Source organism: Aulonocara sp. 'chitande type north' Nkhata Bay, linkage group LG11, assembly GCF_057382095.1.
Source record: "Aulonocara sp. 'chitande type north' Nkhata Bay isolate Kocher_YH1m ecotype deep benthic linkage group LG11, A_spYH_male_GT1.1, whole genome shotgun sequence".
NCBI classification, from domain to species: Eukaryota; Metazoa; Chordata; class Actinopteri; order Cichliformes; family Cichlidae; genus Aulonocara; species Aulonocara sp. 'chitande type north' Nkhata Bay.
In genome coordinates this window covers 38,979,005-39,000,901 of record NC_141354.1, presented here as the reverse complement: position 1 = coordinate 39,000,901, position 21,897 = coordinate 38,979,005, and the positions used below count along the sequence as shown (strand labels likewise).

At 44.5% G+C, this 21,897-nt stretch overlaps 3 protein-coding genes across 4 annotated transcripts in view; 2 read left to right on the top strand and 1 right to left on the bottom strand.

The window, feature by feature from the left end:
* Window positions 1-5,143, bottom strand: part of LOC147319839 (collagen alpha-6(VI) chain-like) — a 55,962-nt gene extending 50,819 nt beyond the window's left edge. Inside the window, exon 1 of the mRNA XM_086312625.1 lies at window positions 4,795-5,143. The gene's annotated coding sequence lies outside the window, so the exon portion shown is untranslated. The remainder of the gene's footprint in view (window positions 1-4,794) is intronic.
* rpp25l (ribonuclease P/MRP 25 subunit-like) lies at window positions 4,875-7,080 on the top strand. 2 transcript variants are annotated; one of them, XM_086312627.1, is made up of 2 exons: window positions 4,875-5,015; window positions 6,095-7,080. In XM_086312627.1, exon 2 carries the CDS (start codon window positions 6,095-6,097, stop codon window positions 6,752-6,754), a length of 660 nt encoding a protein of 219 aa, XP_086168753.1. In that variant the 5' UTR covers window positions 4,875-5,015; the 3' UTR covers window positions 6,755-7,080. The 2 variants fall into 2 exon arrangements, with proteins under 2 accessions (XP_086168753.1, XP_086168754.1); XM_086312628.1 differs by lacking the exon at window positions 4,875-5,015 and adding an exon at window positions 5,022-5,469.
* A 2,253-nt stretch (window positions 7,081-9,333) lies between these two features.
* On the top strand, window positions 9,334-21,689 carry LOC147319837 (gamma-aminobutyric acid type B receptor subunit 2-like). Its single transcript, XM_086312624.1, has 19 exons — window positions 9,334-9,601; window positions 10,687-10,824; window positions 10,896-11,066; window positions 11,911-12,012; window positions 12,117-12,182; window positions 12,352-12,540; window positions 13,054-13,296; window positions 13,428-13,488; window positions 13,585-13,665; window positions 13,826-13,976; window positions 14,046-14,178; window positions 14,674-14,772; window positions 14,887-15,009; window positions 15,301-15,411; window positions 16,335-16,562; window positions 16,885-17,013; window positions 18,240-18,321; window positions 18,411-18,513; window positions 20,612-21,689. The coding sequence occupies exons 1-19, from the start codon at window positions 9,350-9,352 to the stop codon at window positions 20,754-20,756; spliced, it is 2,607 nt and encodes an 868-aa protein (XP_086168750.1). The 5' UTR covers window positions 9,334-9,349; the 3' UTR covers window positions 20,757-21,689.
* The last annotated feature ends 208 nt before the right edge of the window (window positions 21,690-21,897 follow it).

Genomic DNA, 21,897 nt, shown 5'->3' with positions numbered 1-21,897 from the left:
GTCTTCCATAAAGGAAATAAAAAAAGCAGCCTTTTTCTTTTTAACTAAAGTCAAAGATTTAACCAACAGGTTTAAGTCGTTTAAGCTAGTGTTGGTTTAGTCTTAAAAAAGCGACATTTATGTATAAAATGCTTGCACAAGATTAATAACACATTAACACCATAATTAGCTTTCTTTTCTTTCAAAAACACTCCAAACATTATCATATTTAAGGTAAATGGGGTAATTTGACTCCCACTGGAATAAAGCCAGGTATGAAAATCCAACCAAAATATTTGTATAAAATTGCACAAAAAGAATAGATGGTCCAAATCCTCCTCTTCTGTTTCACAAAATACACAATTACCCGTTTCTAATTTGAATCTATCACCAAGGAGTCTATTTGTCGGGTAAATTTTATTCAAGATTTTAAATTGGACTTCTTTCCTTTAGGAGGGATAGGGAAGGTGTCAGTTCTTATTTTTTCAATTTCTTCCCTTTGGAAATCTTTTAATATGTAATTACGTCTAAGTAAATTTGGAGAATAAAGACTCCTTAATGAAGATCTAAGAAACTTATTGTTGCATTTAACATCACAAAATCGAATACCATCTATATATAATTGCCTTAACTTGGGGGAGATGTCAGAATATATTATATCATTTACAACTATGTTTTTAAGTGACAATGGAATGGATTTTATAACCCGATTAAATTTACTTTTAGAACATTGGATATTAAATTTCTGGCAAAAATCTTGATGTCCTAGAACATGTCCTTCCTCATCTACAAAATGGGCAATTGCCCAAACACCTTTTGATAACCAATCTTGAATAAAAATAGATTTTCTGTTCATCAGTATATATCTATTGTTCCAAATTGGGCTATTATGTGGAGTGAAATTATGTTTAAACAACATTTTCCAATAAAGAAGGACCTGTTTATGGAATTCAGAGAGTTTAGAAGGTAGTTTAGTCATTTCAAAGTCACACTTTAGGAGAAAGTCGATACCCCCCAGTGTGTTAAAGACCTTACTTGGTATAAAAAACCAAATGGAGTGTGGATTATTTAGGAAGGATTTTAACCATTTAAGTTTCAAAACACCATTCATTATGTCAAAATCAATTGCGTTTCCACCGCCTTCAATGTATGGTTTAACCAAATCATCTTTAGATATATAATGGCACTTATTCCTCCAAATAAAATTAAAATTCAAGCTATTAATTGTTTTAATAACTTTATTCGATATTGATAAAGAGTAAGCTGGATATATAAATCTAGATAAACTATCCATTTTGGTTAATAATTAGTGTTAGATTAGAGTTAGTGTTTCTAAAATAAAAGGATGTTCTACTGAATCGAAAGCTTTATAAAAGTCCAAGAAAAGAATAAAACTGTCATCACTAATCAGATCATTGTAGTCCAGTAAGTCTAAAACCAATCTGATATTATTATGAATGTTCCTGTCTTTCAAAAACCCTGATTGTGTCTCACTAATTATACTTGAAACCCCTTGTTTGAGCCTTGTTGCAACTGAGCTAGAGAAAATTTTATAATCTGTATTTAATAAAGTTATGGGCCTTAAGTTATCCAATTGTCATTTATATTTGTTTGGTTTAGGAATTAATGTAATTAATCCTTGTTTCATGCTAGACATCAATTCTCCCTTTTCAATACTGGCCAGTATAGCTTTGAATAAAATTTCCCGTAAGTCTTCCCAAAAAAACTGGAAGAAATTAACTGTAAGCCCATCTGGACCAGGGGATTTATTAAGTGCCATTTTCTTAACAGATGCATCTAACTCTTCAATTCTGAAGTCAGATTCACATAATCCCTTAAACGATTCATCAATTTTAGGGATCAGATTATCTATTTGATCAAAAAAGACATCACAATCTGCTTGGGAGAACTGTGAGGAGTATAAATTGGAATAGAATGTATAAGTTTCATTCTCCAAAATTTTAGGGTCGTCACATTCAATGCCATCAATTAACAGAGAAGATATAAAATTTCTTTTCTGTCTGCTCTTTTCTAAATTAAAAAAATATGAAGAATTTCTTTCCCCCTCCTCAATCCACTTGGCCCGTGAACGCACAAAAGCTCCTTCTGCTTTATTTAGGTAGAGCTGATCTAATTTAGTTTGCAACTCCATAAGTTTACTCCTTTCTTGGGTATTTAGATCATCTTTACTACAGCAATAAGTAATTTCTTGGAATAATTTACATTCATATTCTCTTTGCTTTTGACTTGTGTTTTTACTGAATTGAATACTAAATTCTCTAATTTTGAATTTAATGAATTCCCATTTACTGATATATCCTACAATTAGATGATCAGCCATAATATCTTTTATAATTTTTTTGACTATGTTGCAGTAGTCTTCATTTTGTAAAAGTTTGGCATTGAACTTCCAATAAGTTCTTTTATTTGATTGTCTAATTTCGGATTCTAAGCACAGTTCAATAAAGCAATGATCAGATAGAGGTGCATTTGACATCACAACTTTTACAGTGTGGCTAAGAATGATGTCACTTCCTAGCCAATAGTCTATTCTAGACTTACAAGCTCCATTTGGTTTAAACCAGGAAAAGCTCTTAATTCCTGGATTTCTTACTCTCCAAATATCTGTCAAGTTGTTATTTATCAAAAAATCTATAATGCTTTTTTGGGATTTGTTGACACTGTGAAATTTTGAATCAACATATTTTTCCTTTCAAATGTTTCTCGGATTGAACTTTTGATCTGTCATCTACGTTCTATTCTGAATAAAATATTGACATTTGCCATCTCCACATCATTGCATTCAGTTTTATTCACAATTTGTTTAGTGTCCCAGCTTTTTTGGAATCCGGTTTGTACACGGCGTGCTGCGGGGAAAAGCCTGTTCTAATGTTTGAGTCTAAGGTCTATTTGTTGGCACCTGGCGGCTCTTTTTTGCTTCTCATCCGTCTCTGCTCTTTCACGTGATTCAGTTTATTTTGAAAGGTTTCCACAGGATCTTGAGCTTTATTGTGAAAGGTTTATGTGGAACATAAACAAGCGGACACGCGATGCTGTTACCGTCGTTGTTGCAAACGACAACGCATTAAAACAGGCGCTTGTCCGTCCGTAGTGTGGTTATATTAAATATAAGAGAAAGAGAGAACTTTAAGAAATGAATATAGCCACTGCAGTGACATCAGAACATGAAAAAATGTTGCTGTAAACAGTTTATTTTGCGACACCACAAAACAAACGATAGCGTAAAATGAAACGATGTTTTTATATCGTCATCGATATATATGGTTATATCGAACAGCCCTAACATCACCTGTCTTCACCTGCTGGCCATTAGACAGACTGCAGGTTAAGGCAGTCCTGAAAATCCTGCACCCAAACTTTGCACTCTAACCAGCTATTTGGCTGAATGCTGAAGACTAAAAACACATGTCTGCTCTGATCCTGCTCACACTGGAAAACACTGTGTGTGAGAGAAAGAGGGTTGGATGGCATGTGTTCATGTTGGAAGGAGAATATTTGTTTTCAGAGGAAATTCTGCAGAAATTCTGCCTGAACACAAGCAGAATGAATCCAGATGAATTCCACACTGGGACCATCACAGCGAGGCTGCTGTCCAAAACAAATCTGCTCCAAGGCTTCACAAAGCTTCTGCAGTCCCACTCAGTCATATTTTCCCTCATGGTTCTGATGGAGCTCATGGAGGAAGGGCTGCTAACTGTAATGTTCCCGAACCCTCGTCTATGTTAATGTGTAACACTGCAGAGCAAACAAACAGTCTAGAAACGAATTGTGTAAAAAGCAGTTGAAGCTTAGTTGCTTTGGACGTTAGCTCCGAAGCAACTAACAGAGATTTAATGAGCAAAAGGAAACTATAGATTTAAACATGTGTGTGTGTGTGTGTGTGTGTGTGTGTGTGTGTGTGTGTGTGTGTGTGTGTGTGTGTGTGTGTGTGTGACACAGAGAGAGCTGGAAGAATTCATGTTGGGAGCAGAACATTTGTTTTCTGAGGAAATTCTGCAGAAATTCTGTGTGAACAGGGTGAGAGGCGGCAGCCTGTCCATACGGAAAAGAAATAGTAAAAACTTATATGTGATTACTCATGAAAGTGGCCACTTTCATGAGTAAATCATATAAGGCTTACATGATTTACTCATGAAAGTGGCCACTTTCGCATTACTTTCATACATTGTTTTAGTAAGTATCAGAAACATACAAGTTTCATTATATAATTTTTCAAGGGATCTTATATCTGTTTTCACACTTATATGCTTTTCATACAAGTTTCACACAAGACAGATACAAACTTTATAAGATTTATGTATATCTTTTCCATATGGGTGTCGCAGGGCTCTCGTGTATAGCACATTTATAATTATAGATATAATTACTAGGGCTGCAACGATACACAAAATTCACGGTTCGATATTTTTTCGATACAAAAAATGTTCATGCCTTTTTAATTTGTCATTGATTAAAATTATAAATATATATTTTAACTCAAAAGTACAGTTTTTATATGTAATGTTGCTGAAACAACAAACTAATTTAAAAAATAATAAATCTATCTGATGGAGGAATCCCTCGTCTTTGGAAAAGAGAGTTTATTACAGAGAAATGTCTCTTTCCAAAATAAAAGCTATACTATACGCTTCTTCTGGGCTATATTCTCAGCAGCATATTAAACATATCATATTGTTGCGGTTTTTTAATTTGTTGCGTTTTTTAACAGGATATTTGCTAAATGGTCTTTGATCAGTGGTTGATGATCAATTGTCATAATAATTTGCATATTATTGATCAAGGAACTGAGCTCACAGTCATTATGCAGATGTCCTGTTTATGAGGTTGGAAACCTGCAGTCAGCTGAGACTGAACAAGTCACCTGGTGATGACGAAACGTTTGTCCCAGTGAAAACGTCCAGGTGAACAGTTGAACTACAGGGCGTCACAGCAGTTTACGACAGTTCGTATCGTGTTACGGTAGAGTTAAGCGGTGCAGCTGAAGTAAACATGCGGTAGTGTGAGAGAAGACTACGGTAAGCTATAAGCGTGTAACGTTGACTGTGAATGAAGGCGGTTTGTCTCCGTTAGCTTCCCCGGTTAGCTCGGAGCATTGTAGCTAGCGCCGCAGTGCTAAGCTAGCGGAGCAGCCGCGGTGCGTGTCGGGAAAGTTGAGCGGCCACACCGAGGGAAGTTTAGTGTCCTCGGCTCCAGCCTCAGGGCGCAAAAGCAGCTTGAAGTTATCGCGCCAGTCTCCGTTAAAACCTCTGACAGGTTTGAAGCTTCGCTCTCACAGAAACAAACTGGTTCATGGCTGAACTTCTCCTGTCGTTTGCTCAATAAACTCTCCCTTATCTACACTGGAGCCCTGCTGGTTTTACTGGACCGGGTGAAAATGTGGCTGCACTGAGTCCGCGTCCGTGCTGTCCCCTGACTGAGCTCCGTGCAGACCCCACAGGCGTGTTTCTCACCCCTGCAGCTCTTTCTCAGGTTGTTTCTAATGATGTCACATCGTTGTTATATTTTTCTATTTTGCGCTTTAAAAGTACTAATCTGCCGACTAACCTATCAGTGAAACCATTCGCCAAGTTAATGTTTGCCGCGCGTCCTCACTTAGCACCAGCTCTATGATTCAGTCTGAGCAGCAGTGACCCTGCAGCTGAGGAAGCCTCCACCTCATGATGCAGGAGCAGGACACTTGGGTGGAGCAGCTGCTTGGTGTTGAGTAGGTTCTGAAACACGGACAGGAAGGTAGAAAGTGTCTGCTCGGCTCACAGCAGCAGCAGCTCTGTCAGACCTTTGTCACTGTTCAGAGCTGTCACTTACAGAGGGCAGTTATTTCTTTAATGGTTGCTGTATAAACACAGTTGATTTGAAGCAGGAAGGAGGGTAATGTGACTTCTCTGGGAGGATGTGCTGGACTGCAATCGCTCCTAAAATAAAGGTTTGGATGTGTGACACAAACCATCCTCAGCTAAAGTGCTTTAAGTTTAGGCGGCGAGCACAGAGATCGCTCTGCACTCGGGCCCACGCTTGGCTTCGGGGCCGGCCTCCATCACAGTGACTGCAGCACCGCGGTCGGTGTAACGCCTGTCTGTCGTCTGTGTTTCTGCAGATGGAGAATTACAGCAAAGCTCGCACCGTGGAGCAGCCGTGCGTCTGTCCGTTCCCCGGCCTCGCCGCTGACACGCCGGAGATCCACGTCAAAGATGGCAGCAAGATCCGCAACCTGCTGCGCTACGCTCTGAGCCGCATGGAGGCCAAAACCCGAGCGGCTGACGAGGAAGTACGACCTCAACCCGAGGAAGGCGGCGTAGAAGCACCGCAGGAGGCCCCGGGCCGGCCGCTCTGCAGACAGGTCGTCTTCACCGCGAGCGGGAAGGGCGTCTCCAAAGCCATCACGTGCGCGGAGATCGTGAAGCGGCGTGTGAAAGGGCTGCACCAGCTCACCAAGCTCCTGTACGGCACCGTGGAGGAGGTGTGGGAGCCGCTGGAGCCCGCCGCTGGCCTCGACAGCCTCACGGTCAGCAGGAACCTGCCTGTCATCTGGATCCTCCTCTCCAGAGAGCCGCTGGACTCCAACCAGCCGGGGTACCAGGCGCCGGGCCGCTACGACGCCCTGTGGACGCAGGCGGCCAACAGGGAGGAGGGCGGAGGGTTCAGCGGGCAGAGACCTGGACACAGGAGAAAGCGAGGAGGGGGCGGTGGCGGCAGAGGGAAAGGATCCGTCCGTCAGAGCGGTCGGTCGAGAGAGGCGGCCAAAGGACAGAGTTGATTCAGATTTCTGAAGCAGCTGCTTGGAGCTCGGAAACTTTGTCCTCCTGAAAAGTCGTAGCTGGAGACGCAGCTCTCATCACGGCTGCGACCACGAACGGGGAGTTTGTGTCCGTTTGAATCTAAGAAGAGCCGGAAACTGCACACGTCTGAGAAGATGACCTCACACGGAGGTCCCGCAGAGTTAAATCAGCTTTAAGTTTCAGAGTCCCCGAGTTTAATTTGTGTGTGAGCTGATAAGAAAGCAGGAGGCGAGTGTTTCTCACACTGAACTTTGCTGTTTGTAAAATAAAAACGTCTGTAATAAAACTTGTTTTATTTACAAGAAGAAAAAGTTTGTTTGTGGGTTATTAAAGTGGTAAAACCAGGTTTATTTTCTCCCTTTAATTTCAGTTTCTGGGATCACGGCTGAATTTATTTGTGCTCGATTAGCTTTTAATTAGCAACCAGCCGAATAACGTGATATAAGAGATGGAGAGGAGGCCCTGCTGTGCAGAGCTGGGGCCACATTTCATAATGATGCCGCTTTGCTAAACGTGGGCGATGCAGCTTCTCTGCACGCAGCTCGCCTTGACCTGACGCCTCCTTTGACGGCCACCCTCCCTAACAGTTTTGATCCTTTGCTCGTACCGAGGCTGCTGAGCTCTGGATAGCTTTAGTAAGGTAAGGTAACTTTATTTATACCCAAAGGCAAGGTAAATTTGCTTTACAGAAAAATGACAGCATTTGACATCCCTTTAAAAACACACATACCTAGTAAAGATATAAACCTCACTGTGGCACATATATAGTAATTTTAATATTTCGAATCAAAAACAGTTCTTATTTAATTCAGTGACAGCAACGGGGACAAAGCTATTTTTATAACGCTTTGTCCTGCATCTCGGAAATAGAAACCTCCGTCCTGAGGGAAGAAGCTGAAATTCACCCCTTAGAGGATGGGAACCATTTTTAAGGATTGATAAAGCCATCCTCTGTACCTGCTTAGAGTACAGGGAGGCTAAACAAGACTGTGGCTCAGCTATCAGACGACTGGACCATCTCACTATCTGATTTAGAGAGTTTTTCTCTGTGACAGAGGTCTGACCAAACCATGCCACCAAACAAAAGGATAAAACAGACTCAATAAAAGAACGATAAAACAAAGTTAAAATTTTTTGGTCAATGTGGAAATGAACAAGTTTCCTAAGGCAATAAAGGTGCTGGTGACCCTTTTTACAAACTGATTTGCAATTTTGATCAAAATAGCTACTTAGCCTTTCTTCAAAAATCAAGTGTCTGCTTAGGTTTGTTGTGTTTGAGCTCTCTTTGCTCTCAGCGTGGAGCTTCCACATTAGTGTGTCAGACGAGAGCGTTCAGACACGTGAGGCTGACCAGCTGGAGACGAGCCGCCTGATCGCTGCGTCTTTAACAACAGTTTCCTGCCACCCCTCTCTCTCACACTCACACACACTCACACTCACACACACACACACACACACACACACACGCACACACACACAGTGTGTGTAAGTGCTGAACCCACAAAATGTCAGTGCTCACATCAAACTGGCTCTCACAGGGAGCTGTTTTTATTGGACTTCATTACTTGGATTTCCAGAGAAAACTGAGTTCAGTCAGTGCTTTGGATGTTTGATCCCACAGGCAGCCGAGGTCGCACACACATACTTTGTTCAGTGATCGAAACCTTACAAAACAGGTGATTTTAGGGTTTTCAATAAGTGCTGCATCTACAGGAAGTGACAAAAACACAGCATGGGTTGTGGACTCTGCACTAGACTTACTGATCCGTCCTCCCCCGAGGAGCTGCAGCCCTCTGGTTTCCTTACTTTGTGGGAAACTCGAGGGCCGGCGTCCTGCAGGTTTTAGATGTGTCAGCTGGTTTAAACGGCTAAACGACCTCCTCAGCATGTCTTGAAGTTCTTCAGAGGTCTGGTAATGAACTAATCGTGTCATGCAGGTGTGTTGACCCAGGGTCAGATCTCAAACCTGCAGGACACCGGCCCTGGTAACTGTTGGTGGGATTTGGTGTTTTATAAATAAAGGCACTGGAATTGAATGGAGGACCAAAGCCTAGAGGTCATCTCAGGAGGTTGGCCAGCTGTCGTCTCCTTTACAGATTTACAAAATCTAAATCTTTAATCCAAAGCAGGAGCCGAGCAGGTGGAGGCGGTCGGCATGGTGACGAAACCGGGTCACATGATGGCACATAAGGAGTGCAGCTGCCGGGCAGGTGTGTATGCTGACCAGGTAACTGAACAAAAGTGAAACTAAAGAGGGCGGGGACAGGAAGTGACACTGACCCGGGACCACAGAACCAAACAGGAAGTGGATTCAAAGAGAAACTGAGCTTGTTGAACTCTGCTGTTCTCCATACAAGCCTTTGAATCTGCCTCCCTGAGTTCAGCATGCAGGCTTGAAGCTGTGTGTGTGTGTGTGTGTGTGTGTGTGTGAGCAGTCTGCTGGTGATCCCGGTGGCATCTTGTGTTGCTCTTGATCCTTTTATCTCTTCGGTCGGCCTCCTCAGCCTCTCAGCTGCTCACAGCACAAGAGGATTACTCAGTTTTCCTGCAGCCGTCTGCGGCCGGAGTGGGGAATGGGCCGGTTTGGACGGGTACAGGAGGGGTTGGGGTTGCTCCTGGTCTTCTGGCTGACGATGGGGCTGGAGCCGGCTCAGGGTCGGCACCCTCTGCCCATGCTGTGGCTGATGCCGGGCAACTCCAGGTTGGGCGGAGAGAATCTGACGGCAGACGTGGCTCCGGCTGTAAGACTGGCTCTGCAGGACCTAAAGAAACAACCGCCACCGCTGGGGAACTACGAGATCCAGCTCCAGCGGCTGGACTCACAGGTGGGTCTCAGACCCGGTGATTCGCTGCCTCTATGGGGACACAACTCTGTTCTAAAAACTGCTTTAGCTTCTTGAAACCAGACGAGATGATTGAGCAACAGCACGTGCTCACCAGGCTCCAGCTCCTGCTCTCTGGTCCTTTTTAAACTCTAATGGGACAATAATTTAAAAAAGCGTGTTTTAGACCAGGAAAGTGTTACTGAGCTCAGAGCTCATAAACGTCTATGTAATTAGATGAGTCGCCATCTGCTGGTCATATAAAGAAAGTTAAAGTTAAAAGAAGTTCAGCGTTAGCTTCACTCCGAAGCTGTGCCCGTGTTTATTTATCTGCAAAGGCTATTAAATATGGGCAATTTTCTAACTGATCTTTTTTCCCGTGTTGGAACAAATACGTCTGTTATTATTCTCTTTTTCTTTCACTGCAGAATTTCACACTGCAAAGCAAAACAGAAATCAATAAATAAATACACCAAAAATAGATCCATAGCAGCAGATTTTACTCTCAGCCTCGTATCTCTGAAACTATCAAACATGCACGTTTTTCAGATGTGGACTGTAAAGCGACCACATGCATGTAATGAACAAACAACTAAAAGATCTGAACGGAAAAGGAAAAGTTATCCAAAGAGTTTCTTGATGCGTCATCCAGGTGAGGACGTCCCAAAAGTAATTCTGTTCATCTGGACGTTTTCAGTGATGTTACTGGAGCCGTTCCCCAGCTATCTGCGAGCGCTGCTCGTGACCTTTGACCAGTGGCCATGAAAATGTGCTTATTAATGATAAAGGAAGTGACCTCACAGCCGTCACGCTGACGCGGACACTCAGTAGAACCTGCGGTCAGCTGAGACTGAGGAACTTGGGTGATGATGAAGTGTTTGAAAACGTCCACATGAACAGAATCAACCTTTTTGGACTTCTAAAAATATTTCAGGTCATATCCAGGTCCATTGTTGGAAGCCTACACCTGGCACAGGTGGTGCTGCAAAGCTGAATGATGTTTCCGTTGAACCTCTGCTCCATGTTCTCGCAGCTGAAACATGTATGAACTCGACCCCGTGTCACATCTATTCTCACCTGTCTTCCAGTGCGACCCTGCTAAAGCGCTCAAAGCCCTGTTTGATGCCATGTGGGCGGGGCCGAAGTACCTGCTGCTGTTTGGAGGGGTGTGTCCACCTGTAACGGCGCTCATCGCTCGCGCTCTTCCGGCGCTCGGCCTGGTGCAGGTGCTGACCTCAGCCTCACAGTGGTGACGTAATGCAGCCGTGTATATGACAGGTAACTTCTGCTTTCCCAGGTGTCTTTTGCGGCCTCGGCTCCCGGCCTGTCCAACAGGAAGTTGTACAGAAACCTGTTCAGCACGGTGCCGTCAGACCGAGCGCTGAACCAGGCCGCCGTGAAGCTGCTGCAGCGCTACAAGTGGACCAGAGTCGGCGTGGTCACGCAGGAAGGACCCAGACTCTCCGAGGTGAACGTGGGGCGTAGCTTCAGCCTTAAGCATGCACTCTTTCTAATGCCCAGCAGGGGGCGCGTTTACCGGCCTGTGAGAACATGAAACTACTGTGCACCTGATCTCTGACCTCACTGAACATCTTTCTGATGACCTGCTGGTTCTCCTAAGAGTCAGGAGGGCTGGAATTAATGCGGCGTTGCATTCTGGTTACCAATCCTTTACCGTGAGAGCGCGCGAGGTGGAGGTGAGAGGCCGGAGGACACGGCCTCTCTCCTCCACCTAGAAAATCTAAGATCTCAATGATGAAAACAGCTGAACCTTCAGAGACAGGCTGTTGTAACCAGGGGCCGACGTCACAATAGCCATGTCCATCTTTTATATACAGTCTACAATGGTGACTCTGAAATAATGAAGATTTTCATGAAACTCTGATATCGTGGACTTAACCAACATCATCAGTGCCTCTTATATTTATTTCATTTCTCTGAATCGTAGCTGCACTAAAATCTAAAAGCAGGAGCCAGGAGAGCACGATGAGCTCTGCCACTGCAGCAGAGTAGGAGGGGTGGATAATAAAACAATCTTAGTCGTGTTTTTAAAGAAAGAAATTCTTTGTTTTCAGATTCACGTGTGAGTACTTCGTCTCTTCTGCCTTTTATGTTGTTTCTTATTTTCAATGTGGGTCAAACTAACCGGCCGATTTAAGTTGAAGGAATCTGAACTCTGAGGAAACCTTTAAGGCTTAAAATGAACTTGCAGTTTTTTCACTTATGAAGTACTCACAGTACAATGAATGTTAGGGAATAACAGCCTCATGACGAAGCAGCTGTGAGACGTCCGACTACTTTTATTTGTGCAGATGAAGAAGGATCTGATCAGACAGCTGCTGAGAGCCAGCGTTCACGTCGCCGTCACAGAAAGCCTCTCTGGAGACGTCTGCGGCCGCCTGAAGAAACTGAAGGTACAGGCGTCCCTTTACTTTTGCTCACTTCAGTCTCTTAGTGCCGTCAAAGCAGCTGAGCCTCATCCCAAACTCAAGGATTATTACTCGCTCTTATTTTGAAGGATGAGGACGTTCGCATCATCATCGCACAGCTGGAAGATGAGTCTGTGTCTGAGGTGTTCTGCTGTGTAAGTACTCTACAGAGCCAAAAGTATGTGGACACACTTTAAGGGCCTTTTAATCTTCCAGGGTTTCTGTAATAACATTTCTGGCTTTTCCAGATTTTAGCGTAGAAGCCTGTGATGGACACGGACCTGACCTGGTGGATAATACGAGCCTGTTGTCTTGTTTCCTCAGGCGTACAGACTGAACCTGTTTGGAGCTCGGTACCAGTGGCTCGTAGCTGGCGGAGGAGCAGCTGGGTGGAGGCTGGGGTGGAAGTTTTCTGGCTGTACGGCCAACAACCTCCTGGTGGCGGCAGACGGGTCCATCCGGCTGCAGGTCCGAGAGCTCGGCAACGCCAACACGCCGGGAGTCTCTGGACGGGTCAGAAACAGTTTGAAACAAACATGCAACAGTCAGGCTTGTAGAGCCGCAGGCAGCGGCTTTAGGCCACTGCTCTCCCTCACACTGGGTACAAAAGATGGCCCCACTGATGCTTTTTGGCTGTTGGAGCGAGAAATGATTACACTGGGATACGAGGGAGGAGCTTTTTAGCAAACTGAACCTACAGACTGTGAGGGTTTCATCTACAAATGAAGCCAAAAACATGGGAGTCAAATTTATGGGCACTGACTCACTCAAAGTCGGCCTCAAGTGGTCATTAGTGGAACTGCAGGTTACGGCTTCAGGTTCCTCGCAGCCCCCCGAATCTGTGCAGGACAGATGGAGAGTTAGCCTGAAATACTAGTAATAATAATGCAAATATAATAACTTTTATTTAGATATAGCACTCTTCACAGAGAAGAACCAAACTGAGCTTTAATCAAAGGACAACTTTTGGACTTTTGATCATCCTTAGAATAAAGCAGGTCCTTTAATGGTGGCCTTGTCCTGCAGACTCCTCAGGACTACCAGGACTCCTATCTCAGGCAGCTGATCCAGGAGGGGTCAGAGGTCAGCTCGCTGCACTCCTTCGCCTATGATGCCGTTTGGGTCGTTGCCAAAGCTCTGAGCCAGGCGATGCAGGCGGCGAAACAGAGAGAGAAATACAGCCCTCGGAGGAACGTGACGGTCAGCGAGGAGGAGGTGGCGAGGATGTTGCTGGAGGCCGTGAGGAGCACGCGGTTCGAAGGAGTCACAGTGAGCAGACACACAGTAACGAGCGTCACTGACCACACGTGGTCATCAGGCCTTTCAAAACAGAGCGTAGACGTCCAGCTGAAAGGCTTGAAGACCAACTCGCCTCACCGTGAACATGTTTGTGCTTTCAGGGTCCGGTTTTCTTTCGGAACGGGGAGAGAATGACGTCGATCGAGCTGCTCCAGTTTCAAGGTGCCAAAGATCCTGAAGTTAATTTGATGTAAACAATGATTTCGTGCTATATCACCGTCAGTCAGTGATGAATCCATGATGTGTGTGTGTGCTCAGTCAGCAGTGGTGTCCTGGTGGGGGAGTTCAATACCAGCACCCAACAACTCCGCCTGATGCACCACCTGCTCAGGTTCAAAGGTCAGAAACTAAACTTACATTTTATTTTGAAAGGCATCAAAACTGGAAGAGATGAAGAGTTAAAATGTAAAGCTGCGGTGAATTGCACCGTTAAAGCCGACCTGCTGCTCGGTGACGATGAACCAAAGATAAACACTGATCAGATGTGCTGATGCTGCAGGTCCAGGACCAGCTACAGACCAGCCTGCTGTCCTTCTGCAGCACCGTCACATCAGCCTCCTCCTGTACATCGTCATATCATCGGCTGCCGGTGTGACCGTCATCATCGCTCTGATCGTCCTTTTCTTCGTCATCGTCAACCACAAACGCCGGTACGACGTCTGTAAGTTCACCGACACGTTACAGCAAACAGTGAGAAACTGAGCGCCCTCTGCCCGCAGGCGGCTCGGCTCGGGCGGTGCATCCCAGGACGAGCTGCTCCTGCTGGGCGTCCTGCTCTCCTCCTCCTCGGTGCTGTTCTCCGGCCTGGACGAAGCCTCGCTGTCGGACTGGATGTTTGGGGTTCTTTGTTCTGTGAGTTCCGCCTGACCTGAGTCTTACACGGCGACCGCGAACTGAAAACACACAGCTCTGTCCCAGAAACAGCACGAGGCTGGAAAAATCGAGTATTCGTGGTTTGGAGTTTTTACCAGAGAGTTTAACTCAATCACAAAGACACGCAGAGCAGTTTTTAGCTCAGGGTGATGCAAAAAGGATTAAAGTATGTTGTGATGTGTGAACGGGGCTCCTTGAAATATTTAATAATCATAATCAATTATGAAAATTCCTCCTTAATATCTGTCTATCCATCCATCCCAGCAGGCACACCCTGAACTGGTCGCCAGTCTGTCGCACACAGAGACACACAACCATTCACCTCACATTCACACCTTAAACGGTGGGAGGGTGGGGGCGTACCTGGCCTCACTCCTGCCTCAGCTGGATGTTAGATGAACTGCAGTTTATGATTGCTGGAGGTTTCACTAACTGTGAGAGATGATAAATGATATTCTGGGTCCCGCCCTGCAGGTCCGTCTGTGGACTCTCGCCGTGGGGCACACTGTGGGCTTCGCTGCGCTCTTCACTAAAACGTGGAGGGTCTACTCGGTGTCCAGCATCAATCAGAAGGTAAATCAGCTGCTACAGTCTGCTCGTAGTTTCTGAACTCCTGTGAGCCTCAGACTATAAAACTATGAAATCCCTGAAGGCTTGTTTCTGATTGTTTCTCTGTACGTCCCACAGCAGAGCCGAGCGCCGTCAGCAGGCTGCGTCCTATTCTGGTTATTCCTGGTGGACACGCTTGTTTTAACCTCCTGGCAAATCCTGGACCCCCTCAGATGGGTGGTGCTTCAGCACAACACAGAGGTCTTTAAATGCAAATATTTACTGTAAATCACAGCAAAGGGGCTGATGGGAAATGCATCTGAGCTTTCATCACCACTATTGTTTATCAGTCAGTGATTTAGTGAAAATTAGAAATAAAAATATATTTACTGTTTTACTGCTTTGAGAAATTCATCCATCGTCTGTCCGTCCGTCCATCCATCCATATCCACCCTTACTGCTGCTGAGTGGACCCTGGCCCCTGCTGCAGATGTAAACTGAAGATCATTTGTTTGTGTGGACTGACGCAAACCAACTGTTCTGGTCTTTCAGGGCGACGCTGCTGAGGAGGACGTCATCATCCGGCCGTACTCTGAACGCTGCAGCAGTGTTAACATGGAGCTGTGGCTCACTGTGGTCTATGGATACAAAGCACCTCTGCTGGTCAGACTCAAAGTCCTTATCAAATATCTGATGTTACGCTGCAGTTTAGGCCAAGTTGCAATCTTTAAGAACTACTATTATTATTATTATTAATAATAATAATACAGGCACACCCTGTATGGACCACTCTCCTGCTCTTTTTTACCACCTCTGCTTCTCATGTACAATGAACAGAGCCTTAGCACCAAATATAAATTGTTGCAGATGGAAGAAGTCCTTTTTTGAGCCGTCCTACCTCTATTTATTTTCTTCTTTATCTTTGCAGAGCCTCTTTAGCATCACAATAAATAAGATTTATAATTAAAAAAAACAAATTGTTTTTTTTTTAAATATAAGAACATAAGTTTCCTAACATCAACATTTCTATTCCTGGACGTTAAAACACATGCACAGTTCACTGAAAAATGAGCAAGAAGAAAACAGTTTGTAGCCTCATTAGCACCCCCATGCGGCCATACTGTTCATCACATGCCATAAAAATAGACTTCGTCCTGGGCAAGTAGTATATATTTAAAAAAAGCAAATAAATATTTTTATGCTGATATTTAAAATGTGAATTTTATAAATTAGCATCCATGTAATTGGTTTTGAGACATGTGTGACAAATTAGAGGTTTGATTTATTGATAATCAATTAGAAAACCAATCAGTGATTGTGATCTCACAGATTTCTCAGTTTGAGTTTGTTTTGTGATAAGTTTCAGAACAAAAATAACAAAGATGCTCTAATATCAGTAATGTTGTAACTTTTCCAGTTTTAAAACTGTTAATCATCAGCTGATTGAAACCAGATTTTTATGGCAGTTGTGATCCAAGTTTAACAGAGTCCATCCAAGACAGAGCTGCAGGATCAGAGCATCAGCAGCTCATCATGAGGGTCACTGGATTTCTGCGCTTTGATAAAACCTGATGTTTTGTCTTCAGCTTCTCGGATGTTTCCTGGCCCTGAACATCTGGACCGCAGAGGTCAACGAGCCGGCGGGCAGCGGCAAACACCTGGCGCTGAGCACGTTTGCCCTGACGGCGTTCAGCGTGTCAGGAGTGTCGGGATCGCTGCTGATGTCCCACAATCCTCCAGTTCAGTTCTGTGTGAGCAGCATCCTCATCCTCTGCTGCAACCTCTTCATCCTGAGCGGGTGGTTTGGACCGAAGGTCAGCGTCACGCCTCGTATTTTCATTCTTTCATTTAGACTTTGAGTCAAACGCAAACCCGCTGAGGGTAAAAGACTCACGATCGAGAGATGTCCGCAGTTTAGGTCACACCAACAGATGCTGCACATCTGGCAGGACCGATGCTGCGTGTTGGACTCTTGCTTGTTTTCTATGGCAATGAGCAAATGTTACCCAACAGGAGGCCATGACAGGCTGAAGGGCAGTCAGCTGTTAGGTCGCAGACAGATGCAGACACCGCTGTTTTCGTGGCTCCTCCTTCATCACACATGAACGATGATGACTGACCTTTGTCTACTTGCAGATTGTGTTTGTGTGCTGGAGCGGCGGCGGCGGCCTGCAGCGGGCGTCCGGGCTGCAGGGTGATGCTGCACAGGAAGATGAAGATCAGCTGAGCAGGTTGAATCAGCAGCTCAGGAGTGAAAGTGCACAGGTGAAGCGTTACACCTGCCTTTGTGAACAGTCAGCTGCAGCGAGAGAATAGAAGCACAACACAGAAGGAACAGTTTTATAACCGACGCCTGTTTTTCCTTCCTTCAAATTAAATTTGATGTAGTTTGAAGATTTGGCGAGCTTTTTCTCCACTTCCACTTAGATCCATAATTAGTTGGACAAAGACAGTTTTTGTCGTTTTGCATCTGTACACAATCAAAACTATCAAAAACTTCTACCACACGTGGATTTTAAATCTAATAATGAAGACGTGAGTGAAGTGCAGGCTTCCACTTTGAATTCAAGGGGTTTCAAATATTGCTTAAACTGTTTATACACAGTCACTGATGCTGAGAGTTAAACTTTACTGGACCAATGAGCAGCTTCACTTTGATCCTGTTATGTCAGGGGAAATGAAGCAGATAAAATCACTGATGTTTATTCAAAGTGTTGAAATAGTATTTTATCGCTTTCATACACAAACATCACAAAATGTAACCAAGCCAAGAACACTTTGAAAGAGGTGGCGTGTCATTGTCCGAGTCTACAAGCAGGAAACAGCTTCATGAAGTTCACAGCAAGCTGCAAAAGGCTGGTTACACTCACGATGGCGGAGGCAGCGTGATGATACGGGCATGCATGGCTGCCTGGAGCCAGCTCACTGCTGATTACTGCTGATGTGACCGAAGCAGTGGGCTGAACTCTCTGCTCACATTCACACAGAGCTTCACAGTGCACGTGGATAACGAGCAAATCAAACTGCACAAAGCAACCCAAGAGTTTCTCACGGCATGAAATGGGGTTTTCTTCCATATGCAAGTCATCCAGATGTTCTTAGTGCAGTAGAGTTATTAAATACAAAAATGAAGGCAGAGACACACAAACCAGCTGAAGGTGCTGCAGGAAGAACCTGCACTGCCTCTGAAAACAGAGATCGGTGTAAGAAAATGTCTCTAATTACTAAACAGTTCATGCAAAGTTTTTTTTTTAATTCCTTAAATTAAAGTTGAACATCTGGACTTTGATCTGTTATTTAAAACTCACTGTGGTGGAGTAGAGAGGCGGAGCTATAGCAAATTATAGGCTTAAGCGTGTTTAACTACTTAAATGGAGCTTCACTGAGACAGTCTGTCTCTGTCGCTGTCTGCGCTTCATTAAATATTGGTTGGATTTTAATGTTTTATTCCCAGATGTGCATTTTTACGTGTGTGGTTTGTTTGTTTGCAGCTGGATGTGGAAATAGAAATCATCAGAATGGAGCTTTCTGAGACATCGGGGACGTTTCAGCGTCTGATGAGAGACAAACACGGTAATCATCACTCGCTCTGAGAGTTAAACATATGTACTCTGTCAGTGTGTGATTCCTGATAAGTACATAAAAGCATTTTTCCCGTGAAGCAGCCGAAATCGGATCAGTGACTCATGAAGCTCAGATCTGTGCGAAAAACAGAAACAGCGAGAGCGAAGCTTCGACCCTGAAAGACATCAACTCACCCGAACAGTGAGTCCAACACACAAAACACCTGAGGGAAACATAGCAAACATTTTCTTGCTCATGTGTAATTACATTGACATTATCTGGAAGTCCCACAGGATCTTGGCTCACTGAGCACGCGGTCGGTTGGGGCCATCTTCCTGATTTACTTGTGTATGCTAGTTGTCTCATCCTGTGGTAGTGACGCTTACTGCCTCCATGTCCTTCTTTTCACTTAGCGTACAGCCTCAGGGTGCTGGCTTTAGGGTGAAACCCTCCACGCATGGTGAGGAGCTTCCTTGTTTTGATGTTAGTGGCGTCTATTTCAGGACCTGCCTGACCCTCTGCAGGAACTTGGTAGTTGCAGCTTTCGTAGCGGCCTCTTCATGGTTCCCATCTACCTGTGGGATGCCCAGGTACTTGTAGCTGTCCTCTATGTCTATGGGATTGCACTTCTGGAAGTTTAGAGTATCTTCCCTCTCTTTGTTACCATCCGACTACACTTCTCCAGTCCGAACGACATCCAATGTCATTGCTGTATAGCCTGGTAGTGTGGATCAGTGAATCGATGTCTCGTTCACTCTTGGCATACAGCTTGATGTCATCCATGTACAGGAGGTGGCTGACAACTGCTCCGTTCCGTAGTCGGTATCCGTAGCCAGTCTTGTTAATGATCTCACTGAGGGGGTTCAGGCCTATGCAGAACAGCAGTGGGGACAGAGCATCTCCTTGGTAGATCCCACACTTGATGGTGACTTGTGCTATGGGCTTGGAGATGGCCTCTAGTGTTGTACGCCACATCCCCATTGAGTTCCTGATGAAGGCTCTCAGGGTCCCGTTGATCTTGTACAGGTGTTGGCATTAGGCAGTGAGGGGCATCGAGTCATGGGCCTTCTTGAAGTCAAACCAAGGCAGTGCACAGGTTGGTCAGTCTGGTCTTGCAGTCTTGGGTGACTGCTCGGTCTGCTAGTAGCTGGTGTTTCTCCATCCACGTATTGAGCCATGTGTCTGTTCATCCACTATGATGCCTCGCAGGTTCTTCCACATGGTCCTGAGTCAGGTTATTGGCCGGTAGTTGGATGGGCCAGTTCCTTCTGGGCTCCTTTGGCATCAGGAGTGTCCCGCCTTCAGTTAGCCATTCCAGGCGTCTCTCATTGATTAGCAGGCAGTTCGTTTGTGCTAATTGATGCTAATGGAGTGCAGTCAGCTTCTTTTGCCAGTATAGGTGTCTGTCATGTCCAACTCATCATACTGGAGACCCTTTTTGGTATGTCTGCCACTGTGATGGTTACTGGTCCCTGTTCAGGGAGGTTGCCATGCTCTGCTCTTAGATCCACTAAGGCCTTCTTGTTATGTTCTGCGTCCTTCACCCATATACTCTTCCAGTATTGCTCCTTCTCCAGCCTCGGTGGTGTTGTTCTCATATTGGTCCCCTGCCACTGAGAGTACACCTTGGACGGGTCTGTGGAGAACAGCTGGTTTATTCTCCTGCCTTCCATCTCTCTGGCGCACCGCTTTAGCCAAAGCTGTGAGTCTTTGCTTGGCAGTTTCCAAGGCCTCAGGTATGGACTGCTTGCTGTACTTCTTAGGTGTCCTTTTCTTCATCACACCTTTCTGCAGCTCTGATAGCTGACGAAATTGCTCCGTTCTACCTTGATCGTGGCCTCTAGTTTCCTTCTCGATGCTACTCCTTGTGACTGTTCATCAAGCATCTCTGTGAACACTGGCTCCCCCTTGCTGTAGAATTTGTGTTGTACCTTATCGACCTCTACTTGTGACAGCGTTTACATCTTGCCGATGTCTGTACACCGAGTTACCAGATGTTTCGCCGTCAGTTTGCATGTCGGGTATCAAATATTCCAGAGATCCCCTTCATGTAACCCCTTCTGCTGGGGTTACTTAGTCGCATTCCCACAGCGCCCTGTCCTCATCTGAAGATGAACATATTTCTGTGAATAATGACATTTTCCAAATTTCAGTGCAGTTTTCTTGCATAAATATAAACTTAAGCCAATCAGTGTCCTTAATAAATGTATTTAACAGAAAAATGACACATTAGAGGCGCGTGAATATTTGAAGTGGAAGAAGATTTACTGCTTCTCTTCCTGTCTGTGATTTCTGTCAGCATGCGGCGCCGCCTGTCGGTCCAGCTGCCCATCCTCCATCATTCCTACCTGCCCGCGATCGGTGGCGTCAGCTCCAGCAGCTCCAGCCTGTTCGGCAGCCAGGAAGTCTTTGTCGATCAGCACAATAACTCATTGTACACCTGATGGCAGGAAGCTGCAACTTTGACCTCCTTGGGAAAGAAATATGGGACTTTATGCTGCGCTTACACAAATCAGCCAGAACATTCAAATCACCTGCAAATATTTTAACCTCGGTGTTTGAGGTGTGTTGGGGAGGCTGCTGCCATCTGGGAGTGCCACGACCACCGCACTGTGAACCCAAACGCCCAAAGTACTTAAATAAATTAAGTAATGTAAACTTGATTTTTAAAAAACATTTAGTTCATTTTGCATTTTGTTCAATTTAAGTTTAATTTAACTTATTATTTTTAAACAAGTTCAACTATTTTGCATATTAAGTACCTGCTACTTAAAAAATTAAGTTAATTTACTGATTTATTTAAATGATATGGCAGTCATGTTTGGAAGGTTTCAGGTCAGTTTGACCCCAAACATAAAGACATTAGTCTGACATAACAGCTGGACTGATTCTGAGGAGACAAAGGAATAAAAGTAAAATGGCCTCGACGTTTTTGTTTCATTGCTTTGTTGTTGTTTTTATTTCCTCTTTCAAACATTACATAAACATTTTAAACATTTAAAAAAACAATTTGATTTAAAAATAATGAATTTGTTGGGCATTTAAAAAATGTGAGTGTTTTATTTACATTTAAAATGTTTTCAAATTTTCTTTTCTTCTAATAAAGAAGTGAGGTAATTTCCTGTCAGATATGAAGCTCCGCCCACTCGTCTGCAGTTGATAATTTTGAAATGTGAGTGGGCGGGATTGAAGACTCATCTGGAAACACCGGCACTAGTGATGGGAATTCTGGGGGGTTTAGGGAGCCGGCTCTTTCAGCTCACAACCGGCTCTTCAGGTTGTTTTGTTGCTTTAGTTAATTTATTATCAACAACAATATAAAATTATCCACAAAATGAATATTTTTTCTGAATCCTTTAACATCCGCAACTGAAAATAGTTGGAAATAAAGTGCAGTCATGTTTGCAGGTCTTTATCAGCTGAGTTCTGTCTTGCTGGGTCTCATAGAGCTCTGGGTTGGTTTAGGTGGTTGTGGTGTGTACTGCAAGATGCTCCAGATGCAGCAGCAGCAGTTGACACACTGGCACCTTCATTGATATCACACTCAACTGACTGTGTTTTATCTTCCCCTTGCACTGATGGGTG